The sequence below is a fragment of the Rattus rattus genome, chromosome 16, assembly GCF_011064425.1.
Source record: "Rattus rattus isolate New Zealand chromosome 16, Rrattus_CSIRO_v1, whole genome shotgun sequence".
Taxonomy (NCBI): domain Eukaryota; kingdom Metazoa; phylum Chordata; class Mammalia; order Rodentia; family Muridae; genus Rattus; species Rattus rattus.
In genome coordinates this window covers 38,699,662-38,721,860 of record NC_046169.1, presented here as the reverse complement: position 1 = coordinate 38,721,860, position 22,199 = coordinate 38,699,662, and the positions used below count along the sequence as shown (strand labels likewise).

The 22,199-nt window shown below is 51.1% G+C and overlaps 1 protein-coding gene across 1 annotated transcript; it reads right to left on the bottom strand.

Moving 5' to 3' along the window:
- Positions 1 to 8,303: 8,303 nt before the first annotated feature.
- Acads (acyl-CoA dehydrogenase short chain) lies at positions 8,304 to 17,425 on the bottom strand. The gene is made up of 10 exons (XM_032886947.1): positions 17,300 to 17,425; positions 15,641 to 15,804; positions 10,980 to 11,129; positions 10,658 to 10,769; positions 10,150 to 10,301; positions 9,749 to 9,919; positions 9,532 to 9,669; positions 9,259 to 9,354; positions 9,023 to 9,079; positions 8,304 to 8,937 (listed from the first exon to the last, which is right to left on the bottom strand). Exons 1-10 carry the CDS (start codon positions 17,349 to 17,351, stop codon positions 8,785 to 8,787), a joined length of 1,245 nt encoding a protein of 414 aa, XP_032742838.1. The 5' UTR covers positions 17,352 to 17,425; the 3' UTR covers positions 8,304 to 8,784.
- Positions 17,426 to 22,199: the final 4,774 nt, after the last annotated feature.

Sequence of the window (22,199 nt, the reverse complement as noted above, 5' to 3'; positions counted from 1 at the left end):
GGTTGGGGATTTAGCTCAGTGGTAGAGCGCTTGCCTAGTGCGCAAGGCCCCCTGGGTTCGGTCCCCAGCTCCAAAAAAAAAAAAAAAGAAAAAAAAAAAAAAAAAAGATTCTGTCAGAAGCCATCTGGGAAAGGTTATGGCAAGGGAGTGAGTCTTTCAGAGATGGCCCCACCATTTTGCGTGGATGCATTAGGTGAGATACAGGATCCTCATAGACTTCATTCCAGGACTGCTGCTCAGTGCTGATACGCTTCCCTGACACCGTCACATAGACTAACCACTCTGGAGCATCAGCCCATCAGATTTTCTGCAGCTCAACATGAAGATGTACTCTGGTGTAGAAAAATTGACTTCATAATCCCTGATAATGATTTTATGGGACTCCTAAACTGATACAAATAATTTCAAGCCCTCTCTAGAATAAAAGCTGCAAATAGAACTCTTTAAGCCTTCAGGTGTCCTGGGCCAATTGAACTAAAAAAGCAAAGCAAGTTTGGAACAAACTTATGATGGAGGAAGACATTCTTTCTAGGTAAGGAATGAAGCCACCACTCTCTGGTAACTACACTCATAAACTGGAATTGGGCAGTGTATCATAGGTCCAAGGACAGAACACGTGATAGACTAGTCTGTCTATACAAGACTTCAAAATAAGAAGCCATCTCATGACGAAGCCGTGCTAACAATTATTGCTTTAAACTTACAATGAAACTATGGAACTAGAAACAACAGATCGTGAATATTAGTCAGGTCCTAGTCTTTTTATTTTTCTTTGGTATTTTATGTATTTACATTTCAAATGTTACTCCCTTCCCCACCTCTCCCATACCTCTAGTCCTAGTGGAAAGACATGTAAACAATTCTGCTGTAATTCCTTATGCCTTAAACTTACTATGAACTTATGAAGTGTAAGGACGCTTAGAAAACCGTGTGATGGGGTTGGGGATTTAGCTCAGTGGTAGAGCGCTTGCCTAGGAAGCGCAAGGCCCTGGGTTCGGTCCCCAGCTCCAAAAAAAAGAACCAAAAAAAAAAAGAAAGAAAGAAAGAAAGAAAACCGTGTGATAATTATCCTGAGAAAGAATAAAAACTAAGACCAGCAATAAAGCTCTGTCTTTCTTTTCTTTTCTCTGGTTAACAAACTCTGAGCCTCTCATCTGGCCAATGAGAGGTCCCCGAGTCAGAGAACCCAAGTAACTAAGTTTCTCTTCCTTTGCTGCTATCAGCAGGAGTTAATTGCCAAAAACTAAACACCTATCGACTCCTAATAACAAGAAGGAGCTAAATTGCCAGAAGTCATCAGCTTTTGGCCCCAGTCGCCAATGCTACCCTCTGCCTGCCTCAGTTTACCCTGTAATGTCAAGCGGCTCCTTGACAAGATTCAAAGGAAAATATGCTTACAGAAATAAACAGAAACTGTCAGTGAAAATTCAACAGTAGAGGTTGGAGAGAGATAGTACAGCAGTTAAGAGTACTGGCTACTTTCACTGAAGACCCAGGTTTGAGTCCCAGCACGCACAGGCATCTAGTCACAACCATCTGTAACTTCAGTGTCATCTTCTGGCCTCTGTAGACACTGCATGTAAATCACACACAGACAGCCTTCAAGCAAAACACAATAAATATATCCAAGCTTGTCACGTGGCACACCCCTTTAATCCCCGCACTTCAGAGGTAGAGGCAAACAGATCTCTGGGTCAGCCTCTTCTACAGAGTGAGTTCCAGGACAGAGCTACGCAGAGAGATGCCATCTTTAAAAAAAAAAAATGAAAAAAAACAAAACAAAACAAAAAAAAAAAAAAAAAAAAAACCCTAATTACCGTCACAAGAGAATCAAATTGGCTAGTCCTGTTTTTTTTGTTTTTTTGTTTTTTTTCCTGGAGCTGGGGACTGAACCTTGCGCTTCCTAGGCAAGCACCTACCACTGAGCTAAATCCCCAACCCCTAGTCCTGGTTTTTAATTAGCTCCCAGGACCCATCAATAGATTGTGTTTCCAAAGCCCTGCACACTACCATGGCTCAATTTCTAATCAGTGTTCACTCAAGAGGCAGGGTGGTCTGTCCAGTGAGTTCTAGGGTAGCCTTGACTACATAGCAAGACCCTGTCGGAAATTGTTTTTAAAGTTTCACCTTAGAAAAGAATGAAGACCCTCAAACTCACCAGAGCACAAGAGGATACAGCACCCCCATTTAGACCCCATGACAAGAATCCATTAATACAAGGCTGCAGGCCCCCTGATGGTCTGGTATGTGGACGGAACAATAGGCGGAGGTCTCCCAGGCATCCCAGGGGCTGCAGCTCAGCTCGGATCCCACTGCTCACGTGGCCAGCTTGAACTGCCCCCTCCATCCTCCATCTGGACCCATCCTGCACTTTTCCAAGTTACCTCCACCCCAAAGGCCTGCAACTTCAAAGTCTCTCCGCTGGGTTGGCTCGTATTTTGCCATCATGACAGTGACTTTAGGAAAAGAGCCAAGAAGCTCAACAAAGCTCAGGCAGAATATATTGGAGATAATTATATATAAATATATATATATTTCATTTATATATATATGTGTGTGTGTACCTATGCATATATATAATATATAGTATATAATATATAACAGACACATAACAGCTATATAATACATAATATCTAATATGATGTATGATATATAATATATAACATATAATATATATGGGGAAAGGAAGAAAACCACACTTAAGTACTTTGCAAATGCAGAAACTAAAAATAGAAAACCTGAAGAGCAGCAGGCAGGCCTAGCAGATGGCTGAGGCCTTACCACACTTGCCGGAGCTGGGATCCCGGCGCCCATGGACAGCCAAGCATGACAAGCACCTGAAGGAAGGGACGGAGGACAGGACCACTGGGCTTCCCAGCTCCAGGTTCACTCACAGACCTGAATCAAGGGAGTCACCCACAGCCACCTGACTCCACACGAAGGTACTCAAGAGTACACTGGAGAAAAAGGAGACCTTTTGGCAAACGATGCTGGGAATCCTAGCTCTCCACCTGCCAACCAATCAATCACCAATCAATCAATCACACCAATCAATCAATAGTTCTCTTTCTATTTCAACTCAAAATTGACCAAGCACATCTTTCGAGACAGGGTCTTACTTTGTGGTCCTAGCTGGCTTGGAACTCACTCTGTAGACCAGGCTGGCCTCAAATTAAGAGATCACCTGCCTCCGCCTCTGAGTGCTGGGATTAAAGCTGTGTGCCACCACCACCTGGACACATTCAAGTTATTAATCAAACAAAAGATGTCATTTTAAAAAATCAGTCAAGGGCTGGAGAGATGGCTCAGCCACCACTGCTCTTCCAGAGGTCCATGAGTTCAATTCCCAGCAACCACATGGTGGCTCATCTGTAAAGAGATCAATGCCCTCTTCTGGTGTATCTGAAGACAGCTATGTACTTATATATAATAAATAAATAAATCTTTAAAAAAAAAAAAAAAAAAAAATCAGTCAAGCCAGGGTATGGTTGTGCCCACTCTAATACCAGGACTTGGGAGGCAGAGGCAGGTTGATCTGAGTTCAAGGCCAGCCTGGTTTACAGAGCGAGTCTCAAGGCAGCCAAGGTTACACAGAGAAACCCCGTCTCAAGAATAAAAAAAGTTTTGTACAACAAAAAAGTAAGGAGGGTTGGGGATTTAGCTCAGCGGAAGGCGCTTGCCTAGCGCGCAAGGCCCTGGGTTGGTCCCCAGCTCGAAAAAAAAAAAAAAAAAAAAAAAAAGAAAAAAAAAAAGTAACTGTCAGCATAAGGAAGAGACATGTTAGTAATGCGGAGGAGGGTTAATGATCCACGCATACAGCAAGCTCGGAAACCCAACATCCAAGCTCTAAGGAACCTCGTCTGTGATGTTCAGATGCACTGAACAGAGCGGGGCTGGAGAGATGGCTCAGTGGTGAAGACTTTTGCTGATCCCAGCACCTGCATTGGGGCTCACAGCTACCTTTCACTCCAGCTCCTGACTCCCACGCCCTCTTCTGGCCTCCATGGGTACTGCATGCAGACGCATGTACACATATATACACACAAACCAAAAAACAAAAACACACCTTTAAAAACAGATGATGGGGCTGGAGAAATGGCTCAGCAGTTAAGAGCACCGATTGCTCTTCCAGAGGTCCTGAGTTCAATTCCCAGCAACCACATGGGGGCTCACAGCCATCTGTAAGGAGATCTGATGCCCTCTTCTGGTGTGTCTGACCAGTATACTTATATATAATAAATAAATCTTTAAAACAAACAAAAAATGTACAAATAAATCGATAATTACATGAAAAGACGCATGTCCTTGCCCACTGGGGGACTGCAGATACAACCTGCATGGAGTTCTCACCTCACCCCAGTCAGAGCGGCTCACACTCGGTCATCCTTCCTGTCAGCCGGGAGGCTGAGGCAGGCTGAGCAGCTTCAAGACATAAAGGAGAGGTTGATGAGGCAGCTCAGCCAGGCAAAGTGCTTGCCAAACAAGCAAGAGGACCCAGGTTCGATCCCAATCACCTGCATTAAAGCCTGACCCCCATGGTGTATCTTTAACCCTGGCTGGGTACAGTAGGTGAATTCCCAGGGCTCACTGGCTGGCCAGCCCTAATCTGCAGAAAGTTCCAGGTCTCAACCAGTTCAGCATAAGGACAGAGTCTGAACCAGTGTCCAAACAACAACATGGACATCTCAGGAACTGACCCATCCCCCTCCCACCCCCCCCACCCCCACACACACACAAAGTAAAGGCTGGTTGTGTGGCTCAGTGCTGGCCTACATCAGCCAAGGCCTAGTTCAATACTCATTATAAGAACAAATTCTGCTGCACCACTCCTGAGCATGAACCTGAAGGATTGAGGCACAGCCATGATTACCACAGCACCGGTCACTCCAGCAGGGTGTGACATCATTCTAGACACCCATCAGCAGATCATGGGACCAGGAAATGTGGTGTCCCTACTCGGGGCACTGTGCTCAGACCTAAAGAATGAAATTGCAGCAGGATACTGGTGGCACATGCCTTAATCCCAGCACTCGGGAGGCAGAGTTCAAGGCCAGCCTGGTCTACAGAGGTCCAGGACAGACAGGACCACATAGAGAAACCCTGTCTCAAAAATAAATAAATAAATAAATAAATAAATAAATAAGAGGAATGAAATAGCATCCACTCAGGGAAATGGCAGGAACTGAGTGGAAAGTCAAACATCAGGTTAGATCTACACCTCAGAGGAACAGCACCTGCCTAGTCTGGGTAAAGCATGGATTCAAATCCCCTATACCTCAAAATATGGAGCCTGCAAGTGCTTTGGAGGCTAAAGATCCTTGCTGCCAATCCTGGTGACCCGATTTCAGGAGAGAACTAATGCAGAGCTCCACACTATGTCATCCATACATGTGTACTTAAAATTTTTAATTATTAAAATATGGTGGCTGTTGTGGCACATGCCTTTAATCCCAGCACTCAGGAGGCAGACATAGGCAGATCTCTGAGTCTGAGGCCAGCATGGTTTACACAGACTTCCATGGCAGCCAGGGCTGTGTGTAGAGAGACTCCCTTCTCAAAATGCAAAAAGTCGTTAACTTAGACAGTGGCCTACAGTGTAAAACTCACGATGCCTTTATTCAGTTAAACAGATCAATGTATGGAACAGTAGAAAAGGAATTCCCCACAGGAACAGAGTCCGAGATAGGTCAGGTGTCAGAAACAGCCAAGCACTGTGTTAAATGGACAATGATGGATGCTTTATGTTTAAAGAAAGCAAAGGGCTGGAGAGATGGCTCAGAGGTTAAGAGCACTGACTGCTCTTCCAGAGGTCCTGAGTTCAATTCCCAGCAACCACATGGTGGCTCACAACCGTCTGTAATGGGATCTGATGCCCTCTTCTGGTGTGTCTGAGGACAGTGACAGTGTATTTACATACATAAATCTTTTTTTTTTTTTAAAAAGAAAGAAAAGAAAAGAAAGCAAAGGGAACCTTGAGTGTGAGGAGGGAGCTAGAAAATCATGGGCTGACAGCAGGGTGGGCAGACACACACACACATATGTACACACATATATGTTCATATACATATATACACACATGCGCACATATACATCCTTATACCCACATAACATACATACTCACATATACATACAAATACATACAACCACACAGGTATACATGCATATACATACAAATATATACATACACACATATATAGACACAAACACATATATACACACATCCACACATACATATATACACACAAACACACGCATACGCATACATACGCACATATGCACACATGCATATGCAGTCTGAATTGTAAAGCACGCTGGATGAGACTAACAGCATATTAACACAGCTGAAGGAAAGATTACAGAACCTGAAGACAGAGCGACAGAGTTGACCCAATCGACGCATGCAGAAGAGAGAGTCTGGAGATTACCCAACCGCAGGAAACGGGCAGCAAGGTGGGCTTAGAACGGTGAGTGAGCAGCGCAGGTATAAAACTCACGATGGCTGCCAGGAGCAGGGCCTGTTCTGAGACCACCCTGTGATTATGGTCAATATCAGCGGTAATGGTCAATATCAGCGGTAATGGACATAGAAGTTCCCTTTTTGGAAAAACTGGCTCCAACTCCACCAGCACGGGTCACGGAATTGTGTGCTTTGAAATGGTTAAAAATAGTAAACTTTACTATTTATTTTTGTGTGTGTTACATGAATGAGTGTTGGGACCCAAAGAGGCCAGAGGAGGGGGATGGAGCCCCCGGAGCCCGAGTTACCATAAGTTCTGAGCCTGCCACATACGGGTCCTCTGAAAGAGTAGCCCGTGCCCCATGACCGCCCCCTTCAGCCCAAAATAGTTTTAAAACACAGTACTGACATTGTCAATAAAGGCAGCAGCTGGCTCTTTGGAAAGGTGAACAGAATCGATCAAACGAGCGGGCACAACTTGGAAGGTCAGGCGTGTGAGTCGCTGAGCACACCTGAGTTGAATCGCGGCAAGGCCATCAGACTGATCGAGACTCCGCTAAGCCACCAGCTGGGACTCTTCACAAACAGCTCTGGCACAAAGTGAATTGCAGGCTGGTGTGCTGTCCCGTGCGCCCGATCCCCGGCCAACAGCACCCATTTAACACTGGGAAAACCAGCCAATATGGAGGTCGAGTTTCCCTACTTAGGCAACTGTCCAATCTTGCAACTGTCTTTAGGACATGCACCTGCTGGAGAATGTAGGCATAAAAGACCGGGGTATCCGGAACGGACTTCGCAATTCAGGTTCAAATGCACCCAAGGGTAGGGTTCAGGACTCTAGCTCTAAGTGAGCAAATGTCCTTTCGTCCAAGCTGCCGAAGCCACCACCTAGCAGAGTGGCAGACTGAGAGACCTTTGAAATACCCCAGTGTGCAGACCAGAGCTTAGCCTAAGGAGCCAATGTTACTTCACTGTACAAAGGACACTCCCTGGCCTCCCGAGCTGCCCTGCACCCTGAGGTTGGGTACTGGTTCTGAGATGTAGAAACCCATGCAAGGGGACTCTGGCTATAGCTGACCCATTTCCCTGCTGGGTACATAAAGCTCATTAAGTCGCAAGGCTGTGACAACTCTTAGAATCGATGCCACAGAGTGACAGCCGGGTCCCAGTCAGATGCAGGCTCAGTTTGGGTTCCCCTTGCTCTCCTGGCCACACACTGAAGTCCCTCCCACACCACCTTGATGGGAGACGGTGCTACAAAACTAGAGGGGCCATGGAGGCCTCTGAACACTGCTAGTACCCACAGTTCCTGGTTCACACAGTCCCCACCTGGCAGTGCAACTCACAGTGGTGCCCGCAACGTGGGGTGAGCTATGTGGGACCCACGTCATGTCACCCTCTGCTCTCTGCGCTTGAATGGGGAACCCAGACGCAGGGACAACAAAACCCTCCAGCACTCACCTGGGACCCGGAGGAAGGAGCTGCTTTTGCAAGCTGTGGAGGCCTCGCTCTGCCCACCAGAGGACTGGAAGGAAGCTTCCTCAGACACACGTGTGCCTGCCACACCCACACCCCGGGAGTGAGTGGCACGTCCCAGGATGAAGCTCACACTGTCCCTGCCACTTCCGGTCTACTAGGGGCACAGCAGTGCACACCCAACAGCTCCAGCCCCCCTTTTCCCCGCCCACCTGCTCACTGGGAGACTGGGACGAGCCCCTCCCCCACCCTGTCCCCCCTCAGTCTGAGAGCCCCCGCCTCCCTGCAAGGAGACCACCCTTCCGACACCACACACACACACACACACTGTTGGGTGAGGCCTTGGCCTAAAGAAAGACACGGGCACGGGTCAGGACACAGGTGAGCTTTATTGGCCACAGGCAGCTCTACAGCCACAGAACCACCTGCGGCCACTTGACCTCTAGCCAGGGCCCTATGATCCGGTTCCCCAGCCTTCCCACGACAACCCCGGGGACTCAAGCACTGGGCCATCCCCTCCCCCTCCTCACCCCGCCCTGCCCCTCCTGTTCTTGCCTCTGAGGACTCTTGGGAGGGCCAGGGTCATTCAGGTCTCTGTGGCCCTGCCTCCAGCGGGTCGCTCAAAGAGAGAGGCACTGTTGGTGGGGGGTAAAGAGGTAGCCACGCCGCCCCATTCTGAGCTGACAACCGATTTCTTCTTGGGTTGCAGTCACAGCGGTTGGCCTTCCCTCTCCCTGAGACAGACTTTCCCCCAGTCTGACTGGGGGCTACAGTGAGGGGCAGAAAGGTTGACCGAGGCAGGTCCCTTCATGGTCTGAGCAGGCTGGCAAGTCCCCAAGAAGGGCGGGGGCTCAGCTCCGGTAGCTCCGGAGCAGATGCCCGGCAATCACCAGTCTCTGGATCTCGCTGGTACCTTCGTAGATCTCAGTGATGCGGGCATCTCGGTAGTAGCGCTCGGCCGGCATCTCTGTCACGTACCCCATGCCGCCCAGGATCTGGATGGCCTAAGAGGGAAAACAGGCACAAGGAGGGAGAAGTCCCCGACACCGGGGAAGGGAAAGGGGCCGTGCCCAGGGGCTCGGTGCTCACCTGGTGGCTAATGGCAGTTGCAGCCTCTGATGCAGCCAGCTTGGCCATGGCCGACTCCTACCCCCCAAGAATGGCAAAGTCAACACCTTCACTTTCAGAGAGGCTCAACACCCTCTGTAAGCGACATGCACAGTCTTCCTGATGGTACGGGAGGGGCTAGGCCTGACTTCAAAGTCCCATGGTGCCCACTCCCCCCCACCTCAGAGCGTGCTTTGGGAGCCCCTCCCCACGGTCACCTTGGTGAAAGGCTTCTTATTGTCCTTCAACATGGCGGCGCGCCAGGTCAGCAGGCGGGCACTCTCCAGGGCCAGGGCCATGTCTGCCAGCTTGAACTGCAACAATCCAGCCCCACCCATCAACCGACGCTCTCCCTCCCACTGGCCAGGGAGGGGGTTGGAAGGGTGGGGGTGGCAGAGGGAGGGTTGGGGTAGGAGGGGTGAGCTGAGCAAGTGAAAAGTCAGGCTTCCTTCCCTTAGCCCGGTGCCCAGCTCCTGAAATCCAGGTCCTACCTGGATGTTTTGGAGCTTTGTGAGGGGTGCCCCAAAAGCATGGCGGTTCTCGGCGTACTTCACTGCACAATCCAGGGAGGCCTGGGCAATACCCAGGGCCTGGGAGGCGATGCCAATGCGGCCCATGTCCAGGGTTTGCTGTGGGGACCGCCCAGTCAGTAGCTGTAGGCTGGGCCTAGGGCCTGGCCCCAGGGTGCTGCCCTGTAGCCAGGCTCACCATGGCTATCTTGAAGCCCATCCCAGGCTCGCCGAGCAGGTTCTCCTTGGGGATGCGACAGTCTTCAAAGATGAGGTTAGCTGTAGATGAGGCCCGGATGCCCAGCTTGTCTTCCTTTTTGCCCAGCGTAAGCCCAGGAGTTGGCATGGGAACCAGGAAGGCGCTGATACCCTGGGAAGGCCCCCCAAAATCTAGAATGAGGCTGCAGAGCCAAGAGCAGCCACCCGGGCTCAAGCCCCGCCCCCACTCCGGCCCCTGCGCCCTCTGCTGGCTTTGGGGAAGAGTGCAAGCTCTACCGGGGCAAAGAAGGATCTGGGTCAGCCCCAGCAGGAGCTCCTGCAGGACCAACAAAGTTCTGACCTAGAAATTGCAAGGTCCACTCCAGGGGTCTGCTGGCCCACCTTGTTCTGCCGGGACCTGTCGGTGCTGGCAAACACCACCGTGGCGGAAGCCTCCCAGGAGTTGGTGATCCAGGCTTTGGTGCCGTTGAGGACCCAGGAGTCACCCTCTTCCCGGGCAGTGGTGGAAGCGGCCCCCGCGTCACTGCCATTGCCTGCCAGAAACACAGACTCGGGACCCACCCCTCAAGGCACAGGGCGTCTAACTTAGATCCCTGGCTGCCGAGCACGAAGTCCCTGCGACTTGGGCTCTAAAGCTGGGACCTTGGACCAAACCTTCAAAGACTCGTCCACAAGGACGCGGGGATCAGAACAGGCGTGGGCTATCTTTAAGCCAAACCTTCCTCACCCGGGTGGGAAACCTCCTGGTATGTCCAGGCAGCTGCAGCCCATCCCGCAAGCCGCCCCGAGGCCTGCTCCAGTGGTTCAAGACTCCAGGTCAACAGGTCCCAAGCCTGCTCTCACCCTGATTCTGAGGTAAGGAGACAGAGGACCCTACACTGTACAGTACCTGGCTCACTGAGCGCAAAACAGCCGATTTTGTCACCGTTGGTGAAAGGGGTGATCCACTGCTGCTTCTGCTGTGAGGATCCGAACTTCAGGATGGGTCCCAAGTAGAGAGACTGATGGGAGAGCAGAGAGAGCAGTTTGAGGCCACCCCCCAGGTCTTTACTCTCTCCAGAGGCCCTCCCTGGGGACTAAGGACTCGGGAGACTACAGGGAGACAAGTCCAGGAGCCCAGGCTGGTTATGCTTGGCTGCAGAGATGCTCGGCCAAGGGCCACACAGCCGTGCACCTCCCCCAACTGTGTCCCGCGACCCAGAAAGACTCACGTTGTTGACGCTCATGATCACTCCCGTGGAGGCGCAGCCGCGGCTGATCTCCTCCAGGGCGATGGAGTAGGCCAGGTAATCCAGGCCAGCACCACTCAGCTCCTCTGGCACGTCCATGGCCAGCAGCCCGAGCTCCCCCATCTTCTTCACCTGGCCGGGGTGGGTGGGTCACAACAGGGAGAGCTGCTTCAAGACTACTCCCCGCCAGCTCTCCAGCCCCTGAGGCAGAACCTGTGTGCTCAGGCCTCGGACCCCACTATTCACTGATCGTTCTCCCCCAGCTGAGACAGACAGCGCAGGCAGCACCACCCACTCCAGCCGCTGCAGCAGGGGGAACAGGTAATGGGTGCCCATCGGGGAAGTTGGGAGTAAGAAACAGAAAGCTTTCTGCCACAATGACGTTTCTTCAATCCCTTGTGTGCATGTGTGCATGGCGTGCACGTGCACCACAGGACCTTTTTTTTTTTTTTTTTTTTTTCTTTTTTTTTTGAGCTGGGGACTGAACCCAGGGCCTTGCGCTTACTAGGCATTCGGGACCTTTGAGTGTGCCGTCTCGCTGTTCACTGTCAATTAACCTCCGTGGGCGGTAATATCTTCCTCCCACCTCCCTTCTTACATCCGCTGAACCTTGCTGCATTTCCACAGCTGGAATTCCTAGCCTTTTAACATGTTTGTTTGACTACTGTCCACCACCCCCCCCATGACACAAGAGGATGGACACCCTGTGGGGTTTTGTTTTTTTTCTCTTACTGTTGTATGCCCAGGGCCAGGGGGTGAGAGCACCCCTGACAAGCCCTTGGGATTTCTATCTGAGGACAACAGGAATAGCACTTTCCAATGACGCCATCCCACTTGGGTTGTGGCTTCTTCCTTTAAATACTCCTTCTCTCAGCCACTCGGGGTCGAACTCCTCTGCCTCTGCGTGGGATACAAGTCTCGACCCCAGTGCGCTGGTTCCTATCAATAACCCTCGTGTAAATTACGGCAAGGATGGTCTTACGTGAGTTCTTGGGGGGTCGCATCATCCCGAGACTTGAGTGAGGGTCTCCCCACTCCGGGGGTCTTTCACTGCCTCTACAAAGTGGAGGCATCACACACATGGGCCACCGTGCCCTGCACCGCTAAATAAATAGATTGAAGTAAAAGTCGATGGAGTGGGGGTTGGGGATTTAGCTCAGTGGTAGAGCCCTGGGTTCGGTTCCCAGCTCCAGAAAAAAAAAAAAAAAAAAAAGTCGATGGAGAGAGCTGGAGAGACGGCTTTGAGGTTAAGAGCACTGGCTGCTCGCTCAGGGAATCCAGGCTCCCTTCCTGCTGCCCACATGGTGGCTCACAACCATCTGTAGCCTCGGTCCCTGGGAGATCCAATGCCCTCCTCGGGCTCCTTGGGTACCAGACATGTATGCCGACGGAACACCCATGCACACAAAAGTATATCTTTTAAGTTTATTAAAAACCTACTTGAAGACATTCTTTCCCCTTCACTGAGAGTGGCAGGCCCCAGTGAGGCCCAGGACTGTGAACCTGGCACAGCCCAAAGAAAATTACCATTTCAAGGTGGAGGACTCCGAAGCTGGCTGTAAAAGCTAGTACTGTAAACTCATTTCTTTCTCCCCTTTGTTAGTTTAGGTGTAAAAAAAGATTGAAGTCCAGTCTGGTTGTGAAGCAGCCAAAAGGCAGCTATTGTCCCCCACCCCCACGCCGTCCCCCAGTCTGGCCCACTCTCCTCTCAGCAGATGCCCACCCCCCATCTCCCGTGCCCCCTCCCCCCACTTCTCTTGGCAGCCGCCCCTCCGCCCTTCTGTAGACCTGCTATTCTGATCCTGCGAGAATAAAACCATTCCTCAGCCAGAGCTTAGGGATATCCAAGCTTCGGGTCCTCTGAGGTGGCTTAGAAGTCTGTTTCTGAGAATTCTGTCTCACAGAATGTCATGTCTGGCCTTGGTTTCTCAGCAGAAACTTATTCTGACCAACTCCGGAGTGGTGCTTCGAAGAGAACATGGGCTACATTACATTCACGTAAACCCACCTGGATACACGAGTGTCCGCTGCAAGGGCTGTTGTTATTGTTATTATTATGCTTTTGCTTTTATTGACTTGGGGATTTTGTAGGGTTTTGGGCTGTTTTTTTACCTCTCTATGTAGCTCAGGCTGCCTTTGAACTTGGGATTTTCCTGTCTCAGCCTCAGGGACACATCATGCTCTACCATCTAAATGCTCGTCACCTTTTGTTTGTTTTCCAGACAGGATTTTGTGTGTGTGCGTGTGTAACCCAGGCTGGCCCAGAACTCACTATGTAGACCAGGCTGGCCTCAAACTCCCTAAGATCTGCCTCAGCCTTGGGAGCTGTGGGATCAGGGACGCGTGCCACCACGCCCAGGTCTTTGCTCTTGGTAACTGCACTCCTTCCGTGGGTACGCCACTCTCCCCATTCTACCCGGTGGGTTTTTCACCTCCCTCCAGTTCCACTGACAGAAAGGAAAGCTTATCAGAATGACCCTTCCATGTCTGTGGGGGAGCACGGGCACCCCCAGTCGTAGACGGGACCGCTGGTCACGGCACTGAGTATGAGGCTCCTGTGCGCGTGACACAGGTGCATTTAGCAGGAGGAAGTCATGAGCACCTCAGAGAGGGACAGCGAGGCAGCGTCGGTGCCAGTTTAGTCTGCCACCTGGGCTAGGCCCTTGATTGGTGGCTGTGGAGTCGCATGGTCACTGGTCAGTGTTTGTGTCTCTTAGCTGAGGATGTGGTCTGCTTCCTTCTCGGTTACTGGATAGCATTCTAAACCTCCAAGTGCAGAATGGAATTTAAGGGCATCAGCCTAGCACTCAGGAGAGAGGCTGGGGCAGAAAGGTTGTGAATTTGAGACCCTCTTTTCCAACAACAAAGCACAAGACATTTGAGGGATTATAGAAACAGGAAAACAAGTGAATTGAGCTATCAATATAAATTTCAGTACATGGCCAGGTGGAGGACAGTGGCTTCCACGTAGCTTAGACCCCAGAGTCGGAGTCTGACTGGCTCCGAAACCCTTCACCATCCACCATCCATGTAGCTGACCCTGGAGTCCCACGAAGCAGGGAAGCCACCTTCTTGTTGGAATGAGATTGTCAAGCCTCCCCTGTCCCCTTCCCTAGGACAAGCTCCTCCTCTTGGTGATCCCACTTGGAGCTGTGCCTCACGTCCCATGGTCTCAGTAGAGAAGGGAAGACACAGTCGTGGGGAGCAGGCCCTCAGGCTCCCTACAATAGCAAACTCGGGAAGCCACAGGTCCATTCTCTGGCTGTCTTAGCTACAAGGACAACAGGGCTGAGATGGCTCTGTGGTTAAGGACCAGAGGACCAGAGTTCAATTCCCAGCACACCACATTAGGCAGCTCAAACCACCTGGAAAGCCAGCTTGGGGACGTTCTGGCTTCTCAGGGCTCCTGCACATACTTGACACAACTCTCTCTCGGACACACATACACATAAATAAAACCAAACTGAAAGAAGGCAACCACAGGAGCTGGCCCAGGAAGTGGTGCACCTGCCAAGCCTGATGACCCGAGGCTGACCCTCGAACCCATGTAGAGGTGAAGGGAGGGAATCCGCATATCACACGCACACACACTTACACACACACACATACACACACTCTCACACACACACCACTCACACACACACACACACCACACACACAAACACACACACACATACACATCACACACACACACAACCACACACACCATACACATACACACACTATACACACACACACACACACACATAGACACACACACACACACACACACACACACACACACACACACACACACACACACACACACACACACACATATACACACACACACACACACACACACACACACACACACACACACACACACTCACACACACACTCACACACACTCACACTCACACACACTCAAACACAGACACTCACACACTCACACACACTCACACACACTCACACACACACTAGTGATGATAACAGTTTAAGAAAAACGACTTCATTTTTTTTTTTTTTTTTTTCTTTTTTTTTGGAGCTGGGGTCCGAACCCAGGGCCTTGTGCTTCCTAGGCAAGCTCTCTACCACTGAGCTAAATCCCCAACCCCAACTATTAAAAAACCCCAATTATTAAAAGAGGCCTGTCGTACCAGGAGTGGTAGGATGGGTCTTTGTCAATACACAAGAGGCAACAGCAAGGGAGAGAGAGTTCTGTGCGTCTGAGGCCAGTCTGATCTACACAGCAAAACCTCCAGGACAGTCAGGGCTACATACTGAGACCCTGTCTCAAGAAAACAAAATGGCTGGAGAGAGGGCTCGGAGGTTAAGAACACTTGGTGCTTGTGCAGAGGATCAGGGTTCAATTCCTAGCACCCACACGGCGGCCCACAACTGCTTGTAACTTCCTCTTCAGGACATAGGATGCTCTCTCCTTGCCTTGACAGGCATTCTACGCACATCACATGCAGACAGACAAACAGGCACACATATACGCACTAAATTCACAAATACATCTTCTTTAAAAGTTTGCAAATCTTGGCAAGAGGCAGGCTGCTGAACAAATCAAGCATTCAGAGCATGATGTGAGCCTCCTGCCCGAGTCGCTGGTGCCTCTGGCTGCTGCCACTGTGAGCTCTGGAGGCTGCTGTTCTCACCTGCGATGCGGGGAAGAGATGTTCCTTGTCCAGCTGGGCAGCGATGGGGACCAGCTCCTTCTCAGCAAAGTCGCGGCATGTCTGGCGCAACATCTGATGTGTCTCAGGTAGTTCCACAGACTGGTAAACAGTATGTAATCTTCGCCAATCTCGAGCGCGGAGAGCTATCAGATAAGGGTTGGAGTTAGGGAGGGACATTTCGAAAGATCTTAAGACTCGTTTCTCTTTATGTGTCTATGTATCTGTGTTTATGTGTGTACCCATGCATGCAGGTGCCCACACAGGCCAGGAGAGGGGTCAGATCCCCCCGGACCTGGAGTGACAGGGGATTATGAATTACCCAACATGGGTGCTGGGATCTGAACTCAGGTCTTCTGTAATCACAGCAAACGCTGAGGTAGGGGATGATTTGAGCCTGGAGTTCAGGCTAGCCTATGCAACATGTCAAGATTTCATTCATCTCAGCGTCTGGGGTGAGGGCCGGCAGCTAAGAGCACCTGCTGCTCTTTCAGAGAAACCAGGAGCAGCCTACAGGGTGGCTCACAATTGTCTGTAACTAAAGTTCCAGGGATCCAATACGCTCTTCTGGCCTCTGTGGGACACGGTGCGCTTACGCAAGCACACGTGCAGGCAAAGCATTCACACACATAAAATAAAAATAAACGTTTAAGAAGAAAAAAATAGGGCTGGAGAGATGGCTCAGCGGTTAAGAGCACTGACTGTTCTTCCTAGAGGTCCTCCTGAGTTCAACTCCCAGCAGCCACATGGTGGCTCACAACCTTCTGTAATGGGATCTGATCCCTCTTCTGCTGTGCCTGAAGGCAGGTACACTGTACTTATGTATAATAAATAAAAAAAAGAAAAAAAAATAGAGCACTACTCCCCACCCCCAACCCCAGTGTCAAAGAAAAAAACTTTATGGATACAATGCCAATAGGGCTGTTAAGGAAAAGCCCCAGGCTAACTGAGTGCTTAATTGCTTGTTAAACACACCAATCCTCAATATGATCCTATTTAGGACACCTCGGAAATGGGTTTTAAGTTTTAAGTTTCGCTGGGTCTGGAGTTCTATAAAATGTGACCTCCAGGGAGAGGAAGGATTAAAGAAGTACTAACGGTTGGTTTAACACCCGTCTAATTGTTAAGAGGTGATAGTGTCAGGACTGCTACAGACGACCCAAAACACTATAAAACAACCAAATGCTAACATTATGGAAACACACGATAGAGGCCAACCAGGACGCGTCCTGTGATTTCAATATAGCTCTGGGGATGGAACCAGTGCACACTTGGACCACTCGGTGCAGAGAGGTTGAGAGTCACGTCCAAGGTCACAGGTCGGAGTTCAATGCCAGCCCCCCACCCCCACCCCCGCAATGGAGGACCAACTCCCCCAGAACTTTAGCTGGAGCTGAAATGGGGTTAGGGGTGTGGATGGGGGACCGTAAAGGGGAGTTGGCGATGGGGGTCCCACTGGAAGGAAGCCGAGCAGGAGCCCGGATCCCTGCAGAGCCTGCATTAGCCAGAGGCTACCAAACTAGGACAAAGGCCGCGCGCAGCCGCAGGGGTGCTGCCGCTCGTCCGCCCGTGGTCATAGGAGGACCCGCCGCCAGGATCTCCGCCCTGTGACCGGCCCTGAGGCTCTGCGGGCGTACTCACCTCTGCCGAGAGGGCCACCGGCCCGGGCGAGCAACGCAGCGGCCATGGCCATGGGCACAGACCTCTGGGACCTCCTGAAGCAGCTCTGGAGTTCCGGACCGCAGGGGCAGGGCCTGGCCACGCCCACTTGCTGCAGGGGCGGGGCCGAAGAAAAGCCCGGGCCAAGCCCACGGCGCGGGAGAGGAGGGGCGGGAGCCAATCCTGGGCCACGCCCACCTGGCCCGAGGGGCGAGGCCTGAGACTGGCTAAGCGTCCTAGAGTTGGGGCTTCAGACTTTCGCAGGAGTTAACTCCTGCCAGTCGGGGGACTACAAAGTTTGTCAGCTCGTTTCTCCTGCTCTCATCTCTGGTAAAGCTGCTGACAACGCAGAGGCATAAAAATAAAAGCAAACAACCAGTCATCCTCGGGAAAGAGAGAGAGAGAGAGAAAGGGAGGGAGGGAGGGAGAGAGAGAGAGAGAGAGCGAGCGAGCAAACTTGTAATTCTAGTGACACCTGAGCCTGACGCAGGAGGATTTTGCAAGTTCAAAGTCTCCCTGTATCTTACTTCAAAATAAAAGAATAAAGAGGGCATGAGGAACATAGTTCAACGGTTGAGGCCCTGCTTAGCAGACATAAGGCATTGGGTTCAGTTTTAGGGAGAGAAGAAAAGAGCTAATACCTACCCCTGCCCGCCCACTCACTTCTGCATCGTGACAGCGTAATCCCTGGCTCCCTGACCATCTTTGCTCCGGTCACACAGGGTAGGCAGCTATTTACATCCATCCACCCTTCTACTTATACTTTACCCTGGGAATTTTTTTTAAAAAAGATTTATTTATTTTATGTATACAAGTACACTGTAGCTGTCCTCAGACTAGAAGAGGGCATCAGATCCCTTTACAGATGGTTGTGAGCCACCATGTGGTTGTTGGGATTTGAACTCAGGACCTCTGGAAGAGCAGTCAGTGCTCTTAACCAGAGCCATCTCTCCAGCCCTTTTTTTTTTTTTTTTTTTTTTTTTTTTACTATTCATCTCTCCCACTATTTGATGATCCCAAAGGCCTGGAGGTTTCAGTATCTAGGCTCATTGCATGGGGATGCCTGGCAGGAAGATCCCTACAGCCCTGAGATGTGAATGTGAAACAGTACTGTCTCACACACCTAGCTGGGGAGCAGAGCCCTGTTGGGGGTAGGGATACCGCCCATTAATGACAAGGGTTGAGTCCTAGCACCCTAAGAACAACTTCCTCTGTCCCAGAGACTGTCAGTGTGATTTAGCTCACAGGGTCTGACCTTCATGCCCTCCTGGTTTCCACACATCCCACCACTGACCTGTGCACTGAAAGTCTTATACCCCCCCCCGCCGCCCCCATGCCTATCAAACTGAAGTAAAGGTGTGGTGTGATAGTTTAGATTGCAAATGTTCCCATTCGTTCATTCCCCCCCCACCCCGGAACTCTGGAACTGCCATTAAAAAAAAAAAAAAAAAAAAGCCAGGCTGGAGAGATGGCTCAGTGGTTAAGAGCACTGACTGCTCTTTCAGAGGTCCTGAGTTCAATTCCCAGCAACCACATGGTGGCTCACAACCATCTGTAATGGGATCCGATGCCCTCTTCTGCTGTGTCTGAAAGACAGTTACCTACAGTGTACTCATAAATAAATCTTTTAAAAAAAAGACACCTGCCCAGTTTAGGCTTGTAGCTTGTTAATAATAAACAAAACAAAAACAAAAACAATACAGGTCTCTGTGCCTTTATTGGGAATGCCATGCAGTTATTTGGGAGCAAAGCAAAGGGGGTGAAGGAAACCCCCCCCCAATAATTACAAGTACAGGCCTCCACTGCCTGGCCAGCCTTGTCTTTTGAGGTGGGGTCTCACAATGAGGCCTTGGCTGCCCTGAAATGGTAAACCAGGCTGGCCTGAGAGACTGGCCTGCCTCTGCCTGCCAAGAGCTAAATTAAAGATGTGTTGACATCATGCTTGGCTCAAAGATGTACAGATAAGCGAGGTCATTGTGTTATCACACACAGCAGGAAGCCTTGTTAGGGCTGGGAACAGAGCCCAGGTCTCCTGAAGAGCAGTCAGTGCCCTTACAGAGCCATCCCTCCCTCTGTCCCATTAATTCGAAGTCCCTGCCTAAAACCTACACCAGAAAAACTTTAAAAAGAAACTGGTGGCTCTCAGTTCAAATTCCCCTCTTATAAACCAGTGACACCCAAGTCAACAAAAATGCAGCAGCCAAGCTAAGGGGCTGGGAACCCACCCACCTCCCAAGTCCCCAAAGGCCCAATCAAGAAGCAAGAGAGAGTGAGAATATTGTGAAAAATCTTTATTACCGTCTCTGGTGGTAAAATAGCATCTCATACAAATAGAATCACCTAGGTTTTTGGAATGAGGATTTTAAGGACAGAGATGTTTCTAAAATTCTGTGAAAAATAGATTTACAGGGAAAATAAGACTTTCACAACTTGAGGGACATCACCACATGATCCTTCATGAAACAAGGGTGAGCCCTCCTCTTTCAGACTCCCTGTGGCTATGATGTTACACGGAATGTGGATGTTTTCAGAATCTCAGTCTATGGCCCATCCCAGACACAGCAAGGTGCTGTCCCCAGGAACTGGGAATCAGATGCCCAGAGCCTAGAGAAGCTTCAGAAGGTTCGTACGGGACAGTGCTGGCTGAGCTGAGACAACAGCTGACACCAGCCCAGGTACTGGCTATCTTTACTCCTGTGTTCATAGTTTAGGGCAGCTTGGCCCCAAGGCATAGGCCAAGGATGGAGACCAAGCAGGACCTGCCTCTACCAGGGGGGCTTCTGCCCAGCTGCTGGGAGGTCCCCTGGGGCTGCTCTGGGCAAGGAGCATGCGCCCTCACCAGCACTGACTCTGTCTTCCGCTGTGTCACGGGAAGCTGCTCAGCCACTGGGGTTCCTGCGCACTCTGCCTTCTGCTCAGCTTCTGCTGTCAGTCGTTCACCAAGAGGACTTCCAGTTTCCTCAAGTCAGGCACAAAAGCTGGGATTTCAAACTCTCTAGCAAAGAGCAGATGCATCTGTACGCAGCCAGACAGGGATCCCTGGCCCTTTAGGCGCTAAGGAGACTGCTCCATCCTAGCAGGCTGAGCACCGGCCTCAGTGAGCGCTCACTGAGGACAGGCTGGTGAGCAAGAGGCCGCAGCCCGTCTCAAGCCAGTGGGCCCAGCTCCTCCACCCGGGACTCTCCAAGTAAAAGCCAGCACGATGGGCAGGAAACAGTGCCAGGAAACAGGAGCAGCCCAGGCTGCGCTCCACTGAGCAAAGCTCACGCAGCCCAGGAAGCACATCCTGGTCGTTCTCACTCACTCACTGGGAACCAGATACCTCACCAGACTCGAACAGGGCAAGGGCTCTGAAGCTTGTCACAGAGGAGCCGGGTGAGGGAAAGCAGAGACTGCTCGTGTCTCTATGTAGGAAAGGGAGGACAATGGCCCCGCAGCTCCCAGCAGCACATGGGGCAGAGCCACACTTAAGGCACTAGATTTGGAGTGGACTCCAGCTCTGAGATCACTGGAATGGTCACCTGGGCTCGCTTATCTCAGTGGATAAATCCAGTGCAGCATGAAGGGTGATCCAGGCTTCCTCGTTCCCAACGCTGCCCACACGCGGCCGTCAGGTGCTGGCCAGACATAGAACAAGGGTCCAAATCCAAGACCACTAATGCTCTAGAGGCCAGCAGAGCGACACTGGACAAAGCAAGTCCTTTTGCTCAAGTACTTTGGGGCCCTGGTCGTGTCACAGGTGACATAACAGGTGATGTGGTGCCGCAGAGACACTTTATGCACACGCGCCCCTCCTGCACTTCATTCAATGCCAAACAGACCCCAGCCAAGCAGAGTCCTAGAGCCACCCACAGGGACAACCAAGGGAGCCAAAGAGGTGGGAGTCGGTCAGTGGGGAACTGAGGACACCTGAGGCCCACAAGTGTAGGAAGCCGGCTAAGGACAGCACTGACAGGCAACTTCTGCCTATGCTGCCCTTCCCAAACTCAAACATGCATCAGTTTGACAGCAGGTCGGACTGGCCATTCCTCAGGACCATGCTGTGGCAGATGGTTTGAGGAAGGACTTCAGCGGAAGGAAGGCAAACAGTAGGAAAGCCTTCCTAAACACCAGCCTCTGCTCTGGAGCCAAATCCCCACCCAGAGCCTCTTGCAGGCGTACTGTACAGTCAGCAATCTCTAGCGCTCGACTGTGCCTTCCCACAGGAGCCCCATTAGCCAATCAGTCCTACCGGAGATCTATCGGCCTCCTGGGCACTAAACACTGACACTAAAATTCCCCAAAGTCTGAGAATAAGGAGCACAGAGCACAACCAGCCTGCACTGAACTAGAGACACCACGTTCTGTGATCAAAACTGACAAGGGCCACGGCAGGACATGTTAAGGTCACAGCCAGGAGAGCAGAGCAGCTCACGGCTTCTAGAGCAAGAACAGCCGTCAGGCCGAGACTGTGGCTCCCCGAGGCCTGGGTGTGGCTTCTCAAAGGCAGGTAGGAAGCCTCCTCAAAAACTTTGTCTTTGACCTTCCAGCCCAGTGCCTTAGCTTGGGCTCCGCCCTACCAGAGTCTCTCTTCAAGTTTCTTCCAGTTGGCCTAACTGCACAGCGAGGACACAGGATGAGGGAGAAGTGAGCCGCTCTCAGCTGCTCTCAGCTGCCCACAGCACCCAGGAGCCTGCAGAGGGCTGGTAACCTGCGGGCCGGCCCAGCCCAAGCCTCTGGCTGACACAGCTGTGCCTGGACCGGCAGGCTTGTCGGGATAAGCAGTGCACGGCTAAGACTACACAGAAATAATCTTTTATCTGGATCCGGGAACCTTACCCTAATCTTTACCTCACTGTAAAGCCTCCGTGAACCAGGGGCAGGGAACAAACACTGGGAAGAC